Genomic DNA, 21,627 nt, shown 5'->3' on the forward strand with positions numbered 1-21,627 from the left:
AAAAATGAGAGACGAACAGTGAATTTTATTATTTGCTCTGGAAAATTTACGTGACTGTCACGTAATTTCTTACGAACCTGTAAAATTTACCACAGCTCCGGTTAAAATTATTCCGGGTGAAGTAAAAATTATCTAGTTTCACTTGAATTTTACGTGACGTACCGTAATTTTTACGTGACCGAATTGAAAAATTAGACAGCGTTGGTACGATTGTTGGTCATACCCGATCGCGAATCATTGCCTATGTTCGGATCACGCCACCGGCAAATTACTATTGTCTGAAGGATAATTAGTATATTGTGCCTCTAGGGAGTAAAGTATTTTCTGACGAAATGTGAGTATAATCACATGAGTCAGAAAATACTTTATTTCCGTGAGGCACACAATATGTTATTCTCATAGGGACCGGAAACGGCGATCTAACCGAGCGAAGCAAGGTTAGAAGCGTACTTTCCAGTCCCGGCAAAATTTACGAAACTGAGTATCGTTATTTTTCTACCTTCAAAGGTCACTTTTTACCGACCGAGTGGTGAAATGTTCTGAATGATCGGCACTTTTTCCGATTTTACATTTCGCCCCACGTTTACCTTTCACACATGAATTTTTACGGAACTTTTTACGTATTTTTTCCAGTATTTTTCTCTCCGTGTAGAGTTTAACCAATACCGAAAAAAGAAAAACAGAATACAAAAAAGTGTAAACGAGGTAAGATACCGATAGCAAGTGCGTGTGAGAATCCGGGGCCCTGATGACGCCGTCACCGACGTCATCACCGGGAGCATCCGTAACCGTAACCAGAACCTAGGAAAAAGCCCGGCGAGCATATATTTAGCTTGCCTGATAGCGTTTCTACCGAGGCGTGGTAGAAACCTCTACTCTACCTCTAGCAACTAGAGGTGGCCCTAAACATAGAAAGCATACCGGCGAGGATAACCTTAAACCTAAGAGCTTATCGGGGAGGATAACCTGAAACCTACAAGGAGAGAAAAATACTGGAAAAAATACGAAAAAGTTCCGTAAAAATTCATGTGTGAAAGGTAAACGTGAGGCGAAATGTAAAATCGGAAAAAGTGCCGATCATTCATTTTCATTTTACCACTCAGTCGGTAAAAAGTCACCTTTGGAGGTAGAAAAATAACGATACTCAGTTCCGTAAATTTTGCCGGGACTGGAAAGTACGATTCTAACCTCGCTTCGCTCGGTTAGATCGCCGTTTCCGGTCCCTACGAGAATAAAATATTGTGTGCCTCACGGAAATAAAGTATTTTCTGACTCATGTGATTATACTCACATTTCGTCAGAAAATACTTTACTCCCTAGAGGCACAATTAATTATCCTTAATTATTATTAATTATCTTTCCGATAATAGTAATTTGCCGGGTGGCGTGATCCGAACATAGACAATGATTCGCGATCGGGTATGACCAACAGTCGTACCAACGCTGTCTAGGAATTTTTCAATTCGATCACGTAAAAATTACGATACGTCACATAAACTTGAAGTGAAACTAGATAATTTTTACTTCACTCGGAATACTTTTAACCGGAACTGTGGTAAATTTTACAAGTTCGTAAGAAATTACGTGACTGTCACGTAAATTTTCCAGAGCAAATAATAAAAATGACTGTTCCTCTCTCATTTTTTCCCAAATTCTCCAGTAAAAATCAAGGAAGTGACACTCCAGCCCACGATTACGTGATTAGTCACGTAATTTTTCCTGGGTTTTTTTTCTCCGTGTAGAGAGCATATCCAGCTAAGGCGAGCATTGGGTGGCCTACTAGAGGCCAGTAAGAGAGCGAGTGATCGACGACGTTAACTGAGCGCCAGCCGGAGCGGCTCTGTCGAGTGAGTGAAGAGTGTAGGCCTTTAAGGCACTCCTCCCCACTCTCGACTCACGAGTAGGTACACTGCACTGATCTCTATATAAGTGGATTGTGGATCACTGATCTCTATATAACTGGATAGACTATCGCGTATACCCCTGGTGAGGCCGATTTGAAAGTCAATCAGCGCCTCCGAATAGTAGTCCGGGAACTAAAGTTCTATCAAGTGGGCATGCTCAGCGCAGTTGTCAGTGGAAGGGGAGAAGCCACTGATCTCTATATAACTGGATAGACTATCCCTATGCCCCCACTACGCTGACACTGAGGCAGTATTGTAGGATAAGCAGCGCCTCAGAATAGTAGCTCGAGTACTACCGTGCCCTTGACTGCGCATGCGCATCACCCAATGGAGGGTGATCTCGGATAAACACACTGATCTCTATATAGCTGGATAGACTATCCCTATGCCCCCACTACGCTGACACTGAGGCAGTACTGTACGACAAGCAGCGCCTCAGAATAGTAGCTCGAGTACTACCGTGCCCTTGACTGCGCATGCGCATCACCCAATGGAGGGTGATCTCGGATAAACATGCTTCTCCCCTTCCACTGACAACTGCGCTGAGCATGCGCACTTGATAGAACTTTAGTTCCCGGACTACTATTCGGAGGCGCTGATTGACTTTCAAATCGGCCTCACCAGGGGTATACGCGATAGTCTATCCAGTTATATAGAGATCAGTGGGAGAAGCATGTTTATCCGTGATCACCCTCCATTGGGTGATGCGCATGCGCAGTCAAGGGCACTGTAGTACTCGAGCTACCATTCTGAGGCGCTGCTTGTCCTACAGTACGGCCCACTGATCTCTATATAACTGGATAGACTATCGTGTATACCCCTGGTGAGGCCGATTTGAAAGTCAATCAGCGCCTCCGAATAGTAGTCCGGGAACTAAAGTTCTATCAAGTGCGCATGCTCAGCGCAGTTGTCAGTGGAAGGGGAGAAGCATGTTTATCCGAGATCACCCTCCATTGGGTGATGCGCATGCATAGTCAAGGGCACGGTAGTACTCGAGCTACTATTCTGAGGCGCTGCTTGTCCTACAGTACTGCCTCAGTGTCAGCGTAGTGGGGGCATAGGGATAGTCTATCCAGTTATATAGAGATCAGTGGTACGGCCTCAGTGTTGGCGTAGTGGGGGCATAGGGATAGTCTATCCAGTTATATAGACTCTATATTATAGAGATCAGTGAGTAGGTAAGGTTGACGTGCGCCGTGGCGTGCTGCCCCTGTCGCAGCGTGGGTATCCCTGACATAAGCTTCTTCTGAAGCGCGCTGAGTTCAAACGTAACCCAGTAACCACTTCAAACAACCCCTCCGAAGGATTAGCCGTTTGAATGCTCGCCCCATTCAAAAAAGAGCGTTCATACGCCAGTATGAGTCATATGCCTAACGACAGGAAATCTCATAGAGTAACTGCGAATGTTTCCACGTGTCTGCCCTGTGCTATTGCCTATCCCCAGATCTCCTAATTCCCTAAGCACTCGGGCCCCAGTCCTTACACGCGTAGCCAGATCGAGCGATTCCCGGGGAAAGTCATTGCTCGGTAGTTTCCCAATTAAAGATAGCCTTTCTTCTTAATTGGTTCGGCTAATGTGCAGGATTTCCAAGATAATCCCGTTTTAGAATTCTTCCTTTTAATGAGCTTAATTAAGTGACGGGGTAAAGACTCCTCTTCAATGATGCCGTTCGAACGTGGAGTGTTGTCTTATAGCAGTACAAATTATTGTTGTCAAGAGGGAAATGTTGCTGTCGATCATTGCCGGAAAGTGGGTGAGAGTATGAGAATGATATAGGAATAAGTTATCGGTAATTATGAGGTTGATTAATTGAGCTACAGATGTGTTTATTTCCTGGACGTTCCATGTTGGATCATGGGCATTAAAGTCACCCACAAGAATGGTGAAGGGATTATTATCAAGAAGAGATTTCACAAGGGTGAAGTCTACTTTGATGGACACTTCTATTGTCCATAAACATTTCTCTAGCCACGTATTCTGTGGTGGATTTGATGGCGAAAAGAATCTCGTTGATTTTAAGGGAATGGTGGATCGCGATTGCCACACCAACACCGGCCCTGACGACTCTGTTGGCTCTGGCAATGTTGAAGTTGGGTAAAGTAATTTTTTTGATAGATTCGTTCAGCGTCATTTCTGAAAGAAGAATAATTTTACCATTATGATTTAGTACTGAATGATTTCATTCCATTACAAATGGTTTTAAGCCATCGACATTCAAAGCAAGGATATTAAAGTTTCCGCGGATAAGCCGAATATGCGAGAAATTAGTGGTGAGTAAAAAATCGTATTCTGCAGGAATTTTTAATTTTTCCAAGGGTGAGTCTGCTTTTTTAAGTTTAGTGATCATTTTTCTGGAAATGGAGATACACATTTCCTTTCGTTCAGCAAGAATTTCAGGGACTTCCGCAAAATAATTAAGTGAGGTACTTAAATGAATATGAGCTATAGAATAATCTGTAGTCCGTGGTTTGGATGTCGTTGATCTGAAAGGTTACAATACGGTCATTGGTGAGTTGAGCTAGGACTCTCTAAATGAAGGCACGTTCAGCCGTGGGAAGAACAAGAATTGATGGTTAGCTGCAGATGATCCGATGAATAATAAAGTGTTGTTTTCTCCAGGAAAGGAGGGGTGAGTCACTAGAATACCCGGTGGCTTAATGGCTTGCCTAGAGTTGATCATTTTACTGATATATGACTTACTCGCAAGGGCAAAGGCACTCTCTGAAAATGGCCACTTGAATACCATCACGGTTGACACAGTTAAGTGATTTTGATTTACAATCTTTAGCATCATGATTTGATCCACATTTGACACAACGATGCAGGAGATTGCAGTGGTTGCTTGCATAGTCATAGTGTTGGCAGCGAAAACATTAAAGAGGTTGACTATGAGATTTAAATTTCTCCATTTTGAATGTGTGATACAAAATTGTGGGAATTTTGGATATTCTGGTAATTTGAATATCCGATCCAACTGTGATAGCGAAGACAGGTAATTTGGTAATCATGTCGTTTGTTTTGTCCTTTTTATTAAGTTTTTTGACTGGAATAACCTTAATTCCGACATCAGAAAGTTCATCTTGATGTGCTCTTCAGTGAAGCTTGAGGGAAGGCCTTTTAGGATAAATGCGAAGTTTTCATGCTGCTTGAATCCGTACATAAAGAAGTGGATTTTTTCTTTTTCCAGAATTTCAAAAACTTTCTCATTGTCAGCACGATTTTGGAGCGAAATAGTGGAGAAGTCACCTCGGCATTTGATTTTGAAGGCTTTGTTGGATACTTCGGTGAGGATGTTTTTGACAAGTGAATTTATGTCAAAATTTCCATTGTTGATGATGGTGGAAGGTGCTGGATCAGTGATCGCAGATCCAGTAAGATTAGTTGAAATTTCCAGAAGTTGAGTATTAAGACGTGGCTCAGTGAGATTATTCGTGTCGCCCATGACTCCAGTTTTGTTTATTTAGTTATGCCCCTGGTTAGAATGCATTGCGCTTCAAACAATTCTGTTTGGAAACCCACATTGATCAACAAAAAAAGGTTTTGAAATAAAAATTAAAAACCTAGTTACAAATTACGAATCATTAATCCCTAATAAAGATATTGTTAAGTATCTAGGAGTACATTTAGATTCCTTGATTAGGTGTTCAAAACACAGAATTCAAAGTCGAGAAAGCCCGAAAAAGGTACAAAACTCTTGGTCACTTGTTCCACAATAAATTCATTAATAAGAAGGCACGTGTAATATGTTACATCAGATCACTTTGAACGCAGGGCGACGGATGGGAGAGATCGCATAGTTTCTTCCCTTTCTCTCTCTTCTCACTTTTCCTGCAGATACCAAACCCTTATTAAAATACGGATCAATGAAATAACTTTAAGCTAATTATTACATAGATTTTAATCAGTGTCAGAAAATGTCTCCTGTTATGGCGACTCCCTAGATCCTAGAATGCAAAAAAAGTCGCTTAAAACCTCATGGTGAAAATAAAAAAATGCCCAGTATTATAAGCATAAATAACCGACGGTCGTGCGGTTAGAGTGCTCGACTAGCTTGTGTGTCGACTGCCCTGCTGGTACCGACACGTGCACAGAGTGTGCCTAGGCACTTGAATGCTAAAAACACGAATAAAATAGAGTAAAATTGGAGAAAAAATCGAATTAGTAGCAAGTAAAAACGCAAAACTTGACATACAAATAAACACAGGGACCCTTATTGCAATAAGCGCATCGAAACCTCAAAATCAGCAAAACTAACCTAACAACACCGAACATCGGAATCCCGGCAGGGATACAATATGAAGGGGACTTCGCACAAATAATTACGAACGACAACCGAAAAAGGAAAATCTGCGAAACTTCACCAATGATGCAGCACAAAAAGAAAAAAAGGCTCAAATGGAAACGGAATGGAACTAACAAATCGATACCAAATACTCGACAAATCAGGAATGGAAATTGAAACAGAGAACTCCGATAAGGAGAATGCAATCCCAATAACAAAACCCAAAGTAAGTAAAATACTAAAAATGAAACGACCACCCCCCTGGTCCTACATGGGAAACTCATCTATCTGGGGAACATGACAATATACTGGGAACCCTATGTCAACAAAAGGAGAATCAGTCAATGCAGAAGATGTCAAAAGTGGGGCCATGCCACAGTCAACTGCTTTGCGGAACCGGCCTTCCTCAAATGGGCCGAGAATCACCTAATTGAAGACTGTAAAACTACTGGAAAACCTGCCAAATGTGTAATCTGCAAACACTACCAAAGCAGATTGCAAACACTAGACAGTAGGAAAAACAGCCAGAAAGACACCAGACCAACCAGATCTGCAGACATAGCCAGCATCAACGACACCGGGCATTGCTCACACATGAAACCACGAATGGGAGTAGCCTTAGGACACAGAGGCTTCACGAGACTCGCCCAAACCAACAATGAGGTCCCATGGAAGCTACCAACACAATCAAGTAACAATAACCCTATCATAATTAGAACTAATAATGTTACATATAGAGCAATTGTAGGGAATAATACAGGCGACCAGCAAACGTCTCCCACGTACCAAACACCCAATAATAACATGAATAAAACTAAGAGAACGCTCTCAGAATTCTTGGAACTCACGAATGAGATAGAGCAACTCAACAGAATCTTTGACATTACGAAAATGCTAAAAGCAATACCTTAGAAAACAAATTACCTCTTAGACTTCTCAAGGCTAACAGTTCCAAGTATTTCTTGAGTTCTGTCAAGAAATGAACAACAACAATAATAATAATGGATAACCTAATCATATCTAGCTGGAACGCAAATAGTATGAAAAGCAAAATGGCAGAGCTCATTCACTTCCTAAATAACCAAAACGTTGACATAATGATGATCAACGAAACGTTAGTTAGCGAAAATACCAAAGACTAAAAACTATACCAATATAAGAAGGAAGGTACTAGAGGGATTGCTATTTACATTAAAAACTCAATCCCGCACGAAAGGATAAAAATGAATAAAAATCTCATAGCAGACAACAGATATGTTCAATTGACAAGTAAAAAATATATTATTGCGGCGTATATGAGCCCTTTCCTAGTGTTCACGGATATAGAACTCGAGCTGCTCATGAGCATTGGGGATAAAGTCTTGTTAGCGGGAAACTTAAATGCCAAACATCAAGCCGGGAACAATACCAATAGTAATACAAGAGGCATTCTCTTCCACAACCACTCACTCCAAAGTACAGATTCACCAACGAACCGACGCATTTCTCAGAAAATGACAATAACCCCCTCAACCATTAACCACGTGTTACATAAAAACATTACTACAATTTCACCGATTAACACGCTAACTCAGCTGTCATCGGACCATAACCCAATAATATTCACCGTGGGAGACAACAAAGATTGGAAGACAAGAGAATGGACTATGACTATGGCAAAACAGATTGGAAAAACCTTTACAATCTACTGGATAAAAGAGTGCAAGTATGTGATAGAATAGACTCAACAGTTCAGAAAAATTCACAAACACGAAGAACAAATCTATCCTGATCAAAACGATGAAAAAAATATTGGATAGTCTTCTTCAATATATACTAGAGGCCATTAAAAGAAAAAAAAACAAAACGTGTCTGGCAGACAAGACCACAGAAAAAAATTCACGGAAAAAATCAACAAGATTAACAGCCTGATAAGCAATCATGGAAACAAGGAATGGGAAAAAAATCTAAAGAGTCTGGACATCACAGTTACCAGACAGCGGTTTTTTTCAAAATGTTTTTGTGATTTGTTACAGTCACAGTTAATCGAGTGAAGTCAATCACACAAAGAATTAACACTTTTCGAACCACATAATTGATATTTCATTCAGAGCTTATTATGATCCACCCGACTCTGGAAAAATCAATAAAAATGTTTGGCAAAAATCGCCGTCTGGTCACCCTGCTGGGCATAAGAGACAACTCCCTTTGGAGAATGACTAAAATATTCAAGAAAGATCATGTCCCAATACCAATGCTAAACAACGGCCAATCAGAAGCCAATACAAATGTGGAGAAGGCAAATATACTAGCTTCAGAATTTGAAAGGATCCACAATATTAACTTAAATAATAATACGACCGAACACAACGCAATAACCACTGAGGTGTCCAACTATGTTAATTCCTGTAGGGCAGAGGACTGGGAGACTACCGGGGAAAAAAACGTCCGGCAGGAACAAAATTCGAAACATAACATTCAAAAGAGTCACTAGAAAAGCGCTGAATCAACGCACTAACATAATAAACGCGTGGATAAAATTATCCCACTTCTGCAGGCACTGGAGGCTGGAAATATTTTTCCCATTCATAAGTCTGGAAAAGAAAAAGAGCACCCCAGCAGTTATAGGCCTATCAGCCTGCTCCCAAATAGGGGAAAAATAGTAGAGAAAGCGATACACAAGAAACTTGAGAAATACGAAAAGGACAACAAAATTATAATAAATAACCAGTATTACTACAGAAAAAGATACAGGTACGGTCCAACAAGTAGCTAGAATAGTAAAAGACAAGCATAGGTTTTAATCCTGATAAGGTGACTGTGATGCTCTTATTACATATTGAAAAGGCGTTCGACGGGGTCTGGGTAGACGTAATGTCAGCAAAAATGATTAAATTCAACTACCCAAGTGCTCTGATTAAGTTTGTTAACTCATATATTAGAGGGAGATACTTGACAATACCAGTCAATGGTGAATCGTTCACAAAAAGAAAAGTCAGAACAGGTGTAGCCCAAGGCGCAGTCCTTGGCCCCAAACTCTTCAACACCTACTTAAACGATACCCCAATGTTCCCGAAAACTGAAGCAGCTCTCTCCGCGGATGATATGGCAGTGTACCGACTGCAGTGTATCACACAGTGCAATTATAGCAACCAAATAAATTCAGATCCATACGAGCATCCTTGAGAGATTCTGCACTCACTGGAAAATCTCTCTCAATGCCACAAAGGCAAATTATATTTAGCGAAAAAAACAAAAAAGACAGTAAAATCCTACAACCAATAAAAGTCTATGGCCACGAAGCAACGACGCGTAGGTCAGTTAAATACCTAGGAGTACACCATGGCTCTCATCTAACCAACAGGACGCATATAAAGGTCTTCAAAAAGCACGAATAGTGCTCCAAAAACTATATCCATTGATGATCAAGAATTCTTACGTCTCCAAATACAACAAAATGCTCATCTACAAGATGATAATAAGACCCACGTTCAGCTATGCCACAGAGGTCTGGTACCATGCAGCGCCCACTACAATCAAGAGACTACAGGGCTTTGAAAACAAATGTTTGAGGTTTATACTAAGAGAAAATAAACAGGCCAGAATCGCTGTCGTGCATAAGAAGTCAGGGCTAGAAATGGTGGCGCAATATATAAAAACACTGGCTGAACATTTTTAGACTAAGGGTCTAGCGAATCTCAAAATTCATAATCTACCATTCGTGTATAAGCACAAACTCCCGTACGAAACACATCTTTTACAACTAAGACCTATAAGATGCTTAATCAGGCAAACTATACTGATTATTACCAAACCACCAGTCGAGCCGAACAAAACCGAAGTTACTTCTTTAATATTAAATATAAAATAAATTAAATGTAATATAATATAAATTCTTCTTCAATATTCCCTATAGTGAATATTGTCCGAGGAGTAACCTCGGCCGTAACCCCCTCTCTCCGAAATCCCCACTTGTGGCCGTGTTCCCCACCAGTCGAGCCGAACAAAACCGAAGTTACTTCTTTGGTAATATTCAGTATACGAGAATAAACCTTCAACGAGGTTTTTCCTTCCCTTTCGGCAAATGCGATACAGGGTGTTTATGGAGTGGGAAGGAAACAATTCATGAAGACCCGAAAGGGTATACGAGAAGGAAAACATTTTTTAAGAATATAATATAAATCGAGATCATGTACAGGCTAGAGTGTTTAATCAATTTAAATACAAGATAACCTTTCTTTTCTGTATTATTCTGTTGTCACAGAGGCCCGAAAAACTCCACTTATGGGTCTATTTTCGGACCGATAGGTGGCATTTATCGTCCGTATTACTTATCGGCGTGGGCCCGTTCAATGTATCGCTTATCAGCCTAAGCGTGTCTCCTTTACTTAGTTATCAGGACGTTGTCGCCGAACGCACATGCCACCGATTGCCGACGTCAATGAATTATATCAGTGTCTATTGTCAACGAATATCGGTCGCAATAAGCATTTTCTATTGAGAAATAATAATTAACTGTCGAGTAAGTAAAGATATTGGGGGAAAAACAATAGCTGCAGACAGCGACGATGAGGTTCACCGGAAATCAAAATTTAAGGATTTTTGCTCTCATGTAATTCCCGAGACTGATGATGAATCCTTTCAAGGCATCGCCGAAACGTCGCAAAAACGTAGTTCACACAAAAAGAATGGTTAGCCAGATGGTTGGATTCACACACATTTGAACGATTCCTTGAGTGATTTTTCGGCGTACAGGAGCCACCATCGCAGCCGATTCTGGTCTAGATTTTATGACTTTGAAGAAATTGGGAGGTTAGAAAAGTTCCAAAATCGCAGAAGGATACGTCGATAAGTCAACAGCTCAGAGAATAAAAAATCAGGCCAGAGCAACCCTTGAACTTCCGTCAACTTCTGCAAAAACTGAATTTCAATATCCCTCGACTTCACATGGAATTTCCCAACTACCAGCTGCGAAGAAGGCGTAAGCTGGCAGCACGGATGTTTCGCCAGCTTTAACGTCTACACATCACGTCGCTGAGGTGCTAACAACATCTCTATAGTTGAGGAATTTTCCGTTGTACACTAATCAGGCGATCCAGTTACATTTTCATAATTGCTCAAAAATGACTGTTTTCGCGGACCGTGACAAAGATAAGGAACCAAAAATGTAACCATTCAACAAGATTAACAATCATTAAGCGTAAATTGAATCGCTGCTCTCCCTAACTCCCACGCTTGGCCCCGCTCCCTCTCGGTTTACGGAGAGTGTGAAGTATGGCTGCGCTCGGGGTGGTAGGTCTCGACTCATCACACCTCGTGCCGCCAAACGTATATATATTGTGAATACTTACTTTTAAATAAATAAAAAATCTGGTTGAAAAAAATTAATTACGCTTCATGTGATTGACTCTTTTGACCTTAATTCTGGGAGCAAGACGTACTCATTGGCATTGACTGACGATAGTATCATATATACTGCCGACGATAATGATAGAGTGATAAGTTATGAGGAACCGAAATAAGGAATAATAATTAAATGTTAAAGGTAAAGTAAGTATTGTTAACTGAACGCTCATCGAGCGGATAAATTATGGGAGGAAGAGGATGAAGGATAAATTATGGGATAAGTATCCCTTGTTATAAATTATGGGAGGAAGAGGAGAGAATCCTCGCAATGTATTACATGTAGGCTTTTCTGGAATCCGATCAATTTTGCAGCACTCAATCGGAGTTGCATAATACTTTTATGAATAGCCTGTTAACTGTAGTCGAGTCATTTGAAAGTAGCCTATTGGCTATAATAGAGTCATTTGTGAGCAACCTGCTAGTTATAGTAGAATCAGAAATTTTGCTAATAACCTGTTGGTTATAGTCGAGAGGGGATAGAATCGGTTTGTCATAATTAGAAGTATTTCTGAAGTAGAAGACAATTAAGATTTACTAATTATCGCCAGTCTGCTCCGGAAAATTAGCCCAAGGGAAGAACGGGTTGATGAATTTCGACAAATGTCAATCGGGACCTGTCGTAAAAATTTCGATTTAAATGGAAAAGTAAAACCTCGAATACTCGACAACAGAAACCCTGAAATACAAAAAACCTCGATTTCGATAAAAAAAAAAAATAAAATTAATCATAATTTATAAAAAAATAATTTTATTATAATGAATCGCGTAAGCAGTAGCTCCTACGAAATGAGCCAGAAGTGTCATAGGATGAGATGGGGAGGGGAGGGGGGGGGGGCACGATAGGTAACTGAATATGTTTACGTTTGAGACCATTCTGCATCATTTCCAATGAAAATTATATAGTGTCCAGATTGAACGATTACAAAGTTTCCATTCACGCAACAAAAAACATCGAAGATTTCAAAACAAAAGTAAAAGACCCAGAATCAAATGTATGTCACCAAACAGGTCAGGAGGTCCACAGACCTGGAAAATAGTCCCCGAGAATGCTCGGGCTCCAGTTTAAAATACGTGAGCCTGAAGAACAGGGTATGGGCTCAATTCGGAGGATGCTCGACCTGGAAAAATGGGGGGCTCTTTCGGAGAAGTGGTATGGGTGAGGGGGAGTCGAGTGTTATGAAAGGGTGTAAGTCGTGTGATAGACAACCTGGAACAAGCGAACCTTAGCTAACGGAACCGCATGCTCATTTTTTATTAGCTTGAGAGATACAGAGAAATAGGCCAGTGTCAGGGAAGATCGTCGGGAACGGGCACGTCTGCAATACATACAGTAGCGGACAATTCGCCGGGATTTTCAAAAATTGCCCCATGGTGCCTTGAAAACGTTCTTAATTTATTAATCACTTCGAAAGAAGAAAGGAAAGAGAAAACTGAGAAAGAAAAAAAAAGGAAAGAGGTAAAATAGAAGCAGGGACAGAAAAGATGTAGAAGAAACTGGGGAGTGGAGGAAGAAATAGAGGAAAGCTCCCAGAGATACGAACCCACAGAGACCGACGAAAGAAAGGGAAAGACCTCCAAACAAGACTTAATGGGGGAGGCAAGTAGAAGCAGAGACAAAGAAACAAAGAAGAGATGTGAGAAGGCAGCGGAATTCAATCCAGAAACACGCAGAGATCAAGATGGTACAGTCACTAAGGACTTAGCTAAGAAACTTTTCGACGATGTAGCAAGGGAGGTGACCACTGCTATGGAAAAATGGGGAAGGGAGATGTAGAGGGAGATGGAAAGACAAGATGGCAGATACGTAAGAAAAAAGATAAGGGGGGAAGATCAAGAGACGAAGCGAGAAGATTAAAGGGGACTGTGAAGATCGCACAAATTGTAAAGAGATGCCGAAAAAAGAGACGGAGGGGAGGAAAGGACTGGAAAAAAATGAGCCACCCCACAGGAAAAGTGGGAAATGACAAAACATCAAAGAATTGACGCTAATCACGGAGGGAGATAGGAAAAGAAATACTAGAGAAATGATTGATGGAAACTGTAAGAGTAAAGGTAAGAACTAGGGAACTGCAAAGACTCGTGGACGCTGAATGGAGAATTGAGCTGAAGGAATGGACCTTGAAAACAAAGATAATGGAGAAAAAGGGTTTGCTGAATAAACTGAATTGGGGTGTTTGGATAACGAACGACTACACGACAAGGCAAAAAAAAGTACAGGATTGGCTAGAAAAGGAGGCAGAAAACTGAAAGAGAAGGGGAAAGAAGGTAAGCACAGGCTATCAAGGAAATTCATCTTGACGAAAGATGGCTAATCTGGAACGAAGTGGAAGGCAACCTGGTGCTGGAGAGAAACACATAACCACAGGCACAACAAGCGGCAGAGAACGAATGGAAAACAGAATAATAGCCATTTCGAAGACGAGGAGAAGGAAGAAGAAAGCTACAAGATCAATGAAGTAACAATACTGCACTGGAATGCGAAACGTTGGAGGAGTATAATGAAAAGTGAAAAAATGTGGAAAGATGCCAAAATAGTCGCATTTCAGGAAACATTTGTCGACAAGAAGAAAATAAAAAAGATGATGGGGAAGTTAAACAAGAGCTATGAGTTGGAAAAACTAGAACCTAAAACTGGCAAGAGAGGCAGGGCAGGAGAAGGGTAGCGTCCAGGAGTAACAAAGAACATGAAGGAGCAATGGAAACAAAAGGAGCCGACGTATGGCATAACATGAGAGGTCAACAGTACAGACATTAAGGAGGATAATTACACGTTAATTACAGACTATGGTAACCATTACCAAAATGTGAAAAATCCTTTCAGAAAATCAGACGACGAATTGAAGGAGCTGGACGGTAAAGAAGCGGAAGGTGATACTCGCAAGAAAACAAAGCAAGAATTGGGAAAAATCAACAAATAACGGAGTGCGGCACAGAGGATTCAAGGCAACTTCGATATATACGGAGAGAAGAAGATGAGGGCAGTTTGCTCGACTACATCATAACCAAGCCAGGGGAACGAGGAACGATTTCAGAATGGTTGAGAGGAATGAAAGTGACGTCTTTTGTAACGTTTTCTACAGAATAAAACGGGGTATGGAAGAAGGAACGATGGGAAAAACCAAAGAGAGAGCAGGAAACAGAAAAGGTTAAAATGGAAAGGTTGAAAATTTCTGGAAGGAATCGGAAGAACTGAAGGGTAAAGGCACGGAACCCACAGATACATTGGAGGGGAAATGAGAACCGATCATAAGAATAACAGGAAAGGCAGGTAAGAAAATGGTGATGACAACAGGAGGAAGTCAAGCAATGAACTAAGGAACATGGGACAATGGATATGGGACAATACAGAATAATGAGTAGAAAAACGTTTAAAGGTCTACATCAATTTAGAAAAATCAGAGATTGCAAGAGGTACGAACAATACTTAGATCGCAAAACTAGTGGAGCTAAGAGACAGGCTAATAAAGGAATGGCTAGATGAGAGACAAAGACAGGTGGCAGCAAGTAAAAACCTATCGGAGTGGTGACCCGAGCAGACAAGGGAGGAACCAAGAGAAACAATCAAAAGAGCAATAGAAACGGACGAACGAGATAAGGAAAACAAAGGCGATAACCCAGACGACGATCAAGAGCAAGGACTAAGTGCCTCTCCTGAGGCAAGCAGAAATAGTAGCTGTGATGAGAAAGCTAAAAGAGGACAAGGCGGCAGGAGAAGACAGAATAGCTGAATTCCTAATAGGAATGCCGAAAGAAGGAAGGCTAGAATTAATCCAGTTAATACAAGACATGGAGTGAAGAGAGTTCAATAAACCGATAGAAGAAAACAATAATATTCCTAATATACAAATTGAAAGGAGACGACAACATAGTAAGCAATTACAGGAGAATCTGATTGTTAGACATTAGGTACAGAATATTAGCGACAGTGATGGCTAATAGACTAAGTGAGAGACTGGAACGCCATAGAATATTATCAGAAGTGCAAGCAGGATTTAGACCAGCGACAGGCACGATAGACCAAGTGTTCACGTTGAATACGCTGGTAGAAAACAAGCTGTAATGAAAAGACGGTAAGGTATAGATAGCTTTCATTGATCTCAAGGCAATATTCGAGAAAGTGACAGAGAAAGGCTGTGGAAAAAAGTAGTTAAGATGAGAATAAACGGGAAATTTTTGGAAATTAGAGAAGAAATGGACAACGTCGCGAAAAATCAAGATCTAGTGTGAGAAGAGACCGACTCTTTCAGGACGATCAAAAGAGTGAGACACGAGAAGGGCCTCCCCCTTCTCGTGTCTCACTCTTTTGATCGTCCTGAGCACCGGCATAGGTCCAGCTTCATTCACAAAGACATTCGCTCTCTTCTACGCAGACGATGCAGCAATAATCTCGGAAAACGGAGAGGGCTTACTAAAGATACTAAACAATCTAGAAAGATGAGTAAACGAAATCAGGTAGAGGTCAGTGTGGAGAAAACAGAGATCATGCTATTCAGGAACGGAGGGAAAAATAAGGCCGAAGAATAATGATATAAAGGAAAAGAAATAGACGTGATTAAAGAATTTAAATACCTACGCTTTTGGTTTACACAGAGAAATATCTACACCAATCACATAGGGAAAACAGCTGGAAAAACGTAGCAGGTGATCAACAAAACGTGGGGAGAGACAAAAAGAGCAAAGATCACAAAAAGGAAACTACACTTCATGGATGCGACAGTAAAGGCAACAGTATTGTACGGAATGGAATTATCTGGCTAGGAAAGAAGCGAAATAATGGAAAGAGTAAAAGAGCTAAATTTGTGAAAACGAACATGGAACTGGCTATAAACGCCAGATTATATATGAAGACTGGAGGCAGATAGGAGAATCTTAGGAATGGAAACTAAAAAAAGAGCCGATGCATAACTTATAAAACTTTGCCTCATGAGAGAGGCCAGATGGTCAAGAAAATGCCTCAGAGAAGAAATCAGACACATCCGAAACAATAAACCAACAAGGTGGGGGAAAACGCTTAAGGCAGCATTAGAAAAAGTAAAAGACTGGACATGATCGAAGAAAGCAAACCTATAGGAAAGATCCAACAGAAGCTTACAGAACTTGAGGAGGCGGCGAAAGATCAAAAAATACAGAAAGACTGGGCCATGACTGATAAATCAAGATATTGCACCTACTACACAAAAGTGAAAGATAGAGTAGAGGTAGAAAGCTACTGGTATAGGAAAAAACCTAAAACATGGCAGAGGGAGGTTTGGGCCGGGTGGAGATGTGGCAACCAAATAACAGAAGGGAAAAAAGACTTCATGAATGACAGATGCAAGGTATGTGGTGCATATACAGAGACACTGGTAGAGGCAATGGAGAAGGGAACGAGCCTAGACAATTGAGTTCGATTGGCCGTTGAATCGAATTTTTCAACAGGCACCGATGAACGGGAGGTTGCTAATAGAGCAACCGCCTGTACTGACATGGTTTTTGCTGTGGTTTCCGATGTCACTCCTATGTTCTGTAGGAGAGTGAATACGATACACAACCGCATGCATAGGGTAAGATAGGGCCAATTAACCAGAACAGGGCAGAAAGAGCCGGAACATATTTTAAAAAAAAAGCCTGAACAACATGGAGGAAAAAATAAATAGAACCACTAGGAAGCAAAGTGGACGTAAAATTATACAGATGATGAGCAAACATAGCGAAATTCTCGGAGGCCTAGAGGAACTCAAATGAAATGAGACACACCGACAGGGAAACTAGACGCGATAGGATCAGACCAGAGAACGAAAGAATGAAGGCTGCAATCAGAACTCAAAATTTTGAAAATGTCAAAGAAAAAGACAATATATGAAAGAAAAAAAAATGTCATACTAGTCAAATGTAACCAATTATACACATGGCATAAGTATACATGTAGTTTGTAAGAAAGAGGTGGCACCAAGAGCGATATAAAACTGTAAAGTAGCATCAATGAATAAATATATATCTATCTATTTGTCTATCCACTTTTCACCCCTTATGATATAAATTACTATTTCTTCAAATCGATTTCCTGATCCGGAAGGCTTAATGATAAGTGCAGATGTGCCTAGTACCTTAAAGTGAGAGTATTCACTAAATAGAAATATTATTTTATGGCTGCGAGATGGAATTGCATCAATTTGTAATAACAAATAAAGCTCAATTCGTCTGCACCTTTGGATATTGTTTTTTGGGTAAACAAAATCACAGCTTTCTGAAAAAAAAACAGAAGACAGTTTGTCAATAAGAAAAAATGCACGATTCTAGTGTTAAGCGTGCATATTCAGGTGGAAAGAGTTGACAAATAATTTTTATTTTATTTTTCCAAAGAGTTCCAAAAAATATCAAGCATTTTTCATATGGAACGTATTTCTGTGCTTAAAAACGATCCGAAAAATGACTAGAGAAGACCGTAAATTGTGTGGTTGTCAAGAAATAATTGAGTTCAATAGTTGAAATTTGGCGCAGACTCATATCTAATAAAATTTTAAAACATACTCAATACTCAACAAAATCGAGAGCATGGCGAATGGTCATCTGTGCATTTGCCCTTACCAAAAATCCATCATATTTGAAAATAAGAATATTTTAAAGCCGCGTTGGCTGCATAGACCAGCTGAGTTGGCACGGTAAAGATAATTGAATAAAAATGACTGGTCCCAAGACAATAAGTTTCAAATATTAGAAATTTATTGTTCGGTACAGTCATTTCCAATACAGGAACCACTTATCTCTGAAAACGAAACTTGAAATTTTTATAAACGATAAAATGTCATGAAATTTTTTTTGACAGATTACGCGATTTTTTGGATATTTAAGGAATTGTGGATTTCCAGGTCCAAAAATTTCGAAAATGTTTAAAATTCAACCGATAACTTCGCTAGATTTTCATTTAATTTGAATATTTAATGTATTTGATGTCCAATTTTCACGCCGCATTTGGAGGTTAAAGCTTCTATTGAGAAATCGATCCTATCTTTCAACATGACAGCTCTTCTTTAAATGAGACATTCAATTAATGTTTTCAACTGAAAAGGAGCTTAAGGATAATCGGATATGGTGAAGGGTTTAAAAAAAATACAGTCAATTTTTCAATGTTTTTCTCGTGGGATCTTCAAACTATTGAGAAACAGTGTGCCAACTTTAAGACTGTTAACGAATACGACTAATTTGTTATGACGTTTCAAAAAGAGGTCATTCCATATACCAACAATTGTTGAGGTGTAAAAATGAAAGAAAAAATGCAGCCAGAGTCATGAAACTTGAGACACATGTGGAATATCCGATTAATAATTTTTGAGTAAAAATCAAGTCGATTGCCAGCGTGGTTTGAGAAATCCTCTAAAAAAAACAAGAAAAAATAGAATTGTAGTACATCCAGAGCTCGATAGATTTTGAAATATTTCAAACAATATTGTGTTGTGTTTGAGAAGTAAAAAAAAAAGAATGTAATTATTAATTTTCTCTTGATTTGAGATGGCGCGAATAAATCGCAACGATTTCACAATTCTCCACACGGCTTCATCCACGGAATCTGATGTCCATATTTCACTTTTTCACTAAATAAAAATATTATTTTGTGGCTGTGAGATCGGCTTCTATATTATTTATTTACCATATTAATAATTAGTCCTCTGACAAATCCTTCTGCAAAACAAAATTTAATATAGAACTCTAAATCATTAAAACAAATTGGATAAACACTTGGAAGACACTTGTACTATTATTACCCTGACACCTCGAAAAAAACTGCCTTCTCTCAAAGAAATAAAGTAAAAAAAAAACTTGAATAAAAAATGTTGGTACAAGTGTTAGCTAGTACCCTGAATATCTTAAGAAGAGATCTAACAAACCGCCTCAGCAACACTATAAAGAAGTCACTTGAAACTACACTAGTGTCGACAGTTCAATTTGTGTTAAACCTAAGTGAATGCATTGCCATTTGACCACTAAATCGAAATCCATGAAAACCTCATTTTTACCTTGCTCAAAATCAAATATACAAAGAGATACAGATAAAAACGGGTGGAAATAAAAAACCACCTGTAACGAGGCAGAGTAAGAGCATTAACTCCTCGCCATTTCTACTATGCAAATGCTGGTACATGTATAGGAAATAAGAGGGGATATAACCCCAAGCTAACAAATAGTGGTGAACTTATTATCATGATTTTCAACAGAGACGTTGAGACAGGTAGAACCTAGTTGCCCGTACACTTTTCAATTGCCATTTTCTTAAAAGGGAAAACACGACAAAACGAAGGAAGAAGACATTGATTTTTAGTCACGTACCGCATTTAGAAAATTCCGATCCAATCGATTTACCTCAACGACAATTTCTCGACCAACAAAATGGATTAAAATGAATTTCTGCCCATTAATACATAATCAGAACAGTGCATTTACGTTGTAATGGAATTGTCGCGATGAAGCGTATTTTAATTGAAAATTCTGACGGTCTGTCAAAAAAAAAGTTACAATGTTAAAAAATGAAAAGTAAAAGCAAAAATTCAATTTGCTGACGCAAAATTCCTTCCCGAAGTGAATTCATAATTAATGAAAACTTCAAGATTGACTCAAGTCGACGTAACTGATTGATTTGATAATTGTTTTACCAATAAATAACGACAGTTTCTACAGAAATTGTAAAAAGATTATCATACCTAATTTCATGATTCTTAAGATAAACGTAATTAATAAGAACTATTTTCGATAAGAAATTTTCTTGACTACAAAAAGTAAAATAACAAAAAGTAAGTGAAATTGATAAATGATGCGTGATCGTGGAGAGTGAGAAGGTGGAAGGGAGAAGGATCAAGTCTTTTTTCTATTCAAGTACTTACATTAATAAAATTCAGATTGATTGACTTACTCCGTTGGTGGTTGCTTCCGTTTACGATCGACCTCCGTATTATTATCTTTGATTAACTCAACTGATGCCTGATGCCTGGTATACGTCTGAATCTGACAGTCACCAAGGTGGCCGTTTTTCTTGACTTTCTTCCTGAGTCCGGGAGCTTGTTCACGACGATTTAAACCCACGTAAGCTGTTGTATCTGATAGCCAGGATACGTAGACACCACCTGAGGAAAAATTAAATAAAATTATAGGCTTTTTCAGAAAAAACCCTATAATGAAACTGTGATGTGGTTGTCATATATTATTATAGGTTGTAAACGGAAAGTGTAACACTTTTGAAAGATGTGTTTTTTTAAATATTATCTGCATAATATTAATTTCTATGGTTTGAATTTTATCTCGTTAATTTAAAATATTTACAAATTTGGGTTGCAAATTGTCGCGGAAGCCACTCCAATGATTAAAACTGAATAATGATGAACAGGAGAGAAAATTGTTGAAGGGTGACAGATTCAGATATTAATTTTAAGCGATCCGCCAAGTTAATAACACAATTGTTAAAAATATGTAGTTCACAATTAGTGACATTTAACAGTCCATTTTGATTCTATGTGAGGTATCCTTCCAATATTCACCGCGTTTCTTTACAAAATTGAAGTTTGTACTCTTCTCGAAATATGATAAAAAATATTTAATTATAAATATTTTTTTCATTTGTTTTTTCTTCTCTGGTGAATAATCCTAGTTCCACGCATCGTATTATTTTATCAAAACGGGTGAAAGAATGAAAATCTTCATTTTTTCACCTACTTCAAGATTCTATTTTTGTTGTTTTAAGAGCTCAATACATTATGCATTATTGACACTCGTTTTCTGTACGTTGATATCCAGAGATTTTATACACATTAATCAGTATTTTTGCTAAGTCGGCGTGACGATTTTAAAATTAGATTGTTTTATTTTTTCATTTCATAGTTAGGTTTAAGACAAAAAAACGGAAAAAACGGAAAAAAACGATTTTTCGAAAGACATGTCCTCTTTAACTTTTTCCAAAAAAATCAGATGATTACTGAATTTCCAAGAAATGTTTTGAGCTTTGAAAAGCGCATTTCGTTTTACGTTTTGACTTTCAGGTTTTCCTGTATCACCTACGTCACGGGCCCCTTTCTTGTGGGCAAAAGCGA

General features: G+C 39.2%; 1 protein-coding gene across 13 annotated transcripts in view; it reads right to left on the minus strand.

The window, feature by feature from the left end:
- The window catches only part of LOC105269697 (poly(A)-specific ribonuclease PARN), a 72,446-nt gene that overhangs the window by 38,996 nt on the left and 11,823 nt on the right, over positions 1-21,627 (minus strand). For 7 of the 13 annotated variants that reach the window (XR_892463.1, XM_011310143.1, XM_011310142.1 and 4 more), the window contains one exon: positions 20,457-20,667. Coding sequence is in view for 12 of the 13 variants with exons in the window: in XM_011310143.1 (XP_011308445.1) it covers positions 20,457-20,667 (211 nt within the window). In the remaining variant the exon portion in view is untranslated. Of the gene's footprint in view, positions 1-3,681; positions 4,039-5,383; positions 5,409-5,568; positions 5,734-17,773; positions 17,799-18,715; positions 18,926-20,427; positions 20,668-21,627 lie in introns of those variants that run through there. The other 6 variants (XM_011310144.1, XM_011310150.1, XM_011310146.1 and 3 more) reach the window with 6 other exon arrangements.

This window comes from Fopius arisanus, unplaced genomic scaffold, assembly GCF_000806365.1.
Source record: "Fopius arisanus strain USDA-PBARC FA_bdor unplaced genomic scaffold, ASM80636v1 scaffold00073, whole genome shotgun sequence".
Taxonomy (NCBI): Eukaryota; Metazoa; Arthropoda; class Insecta; order Hymenoptera; family Braconidae; genus Fopius; species Fopius arisanus.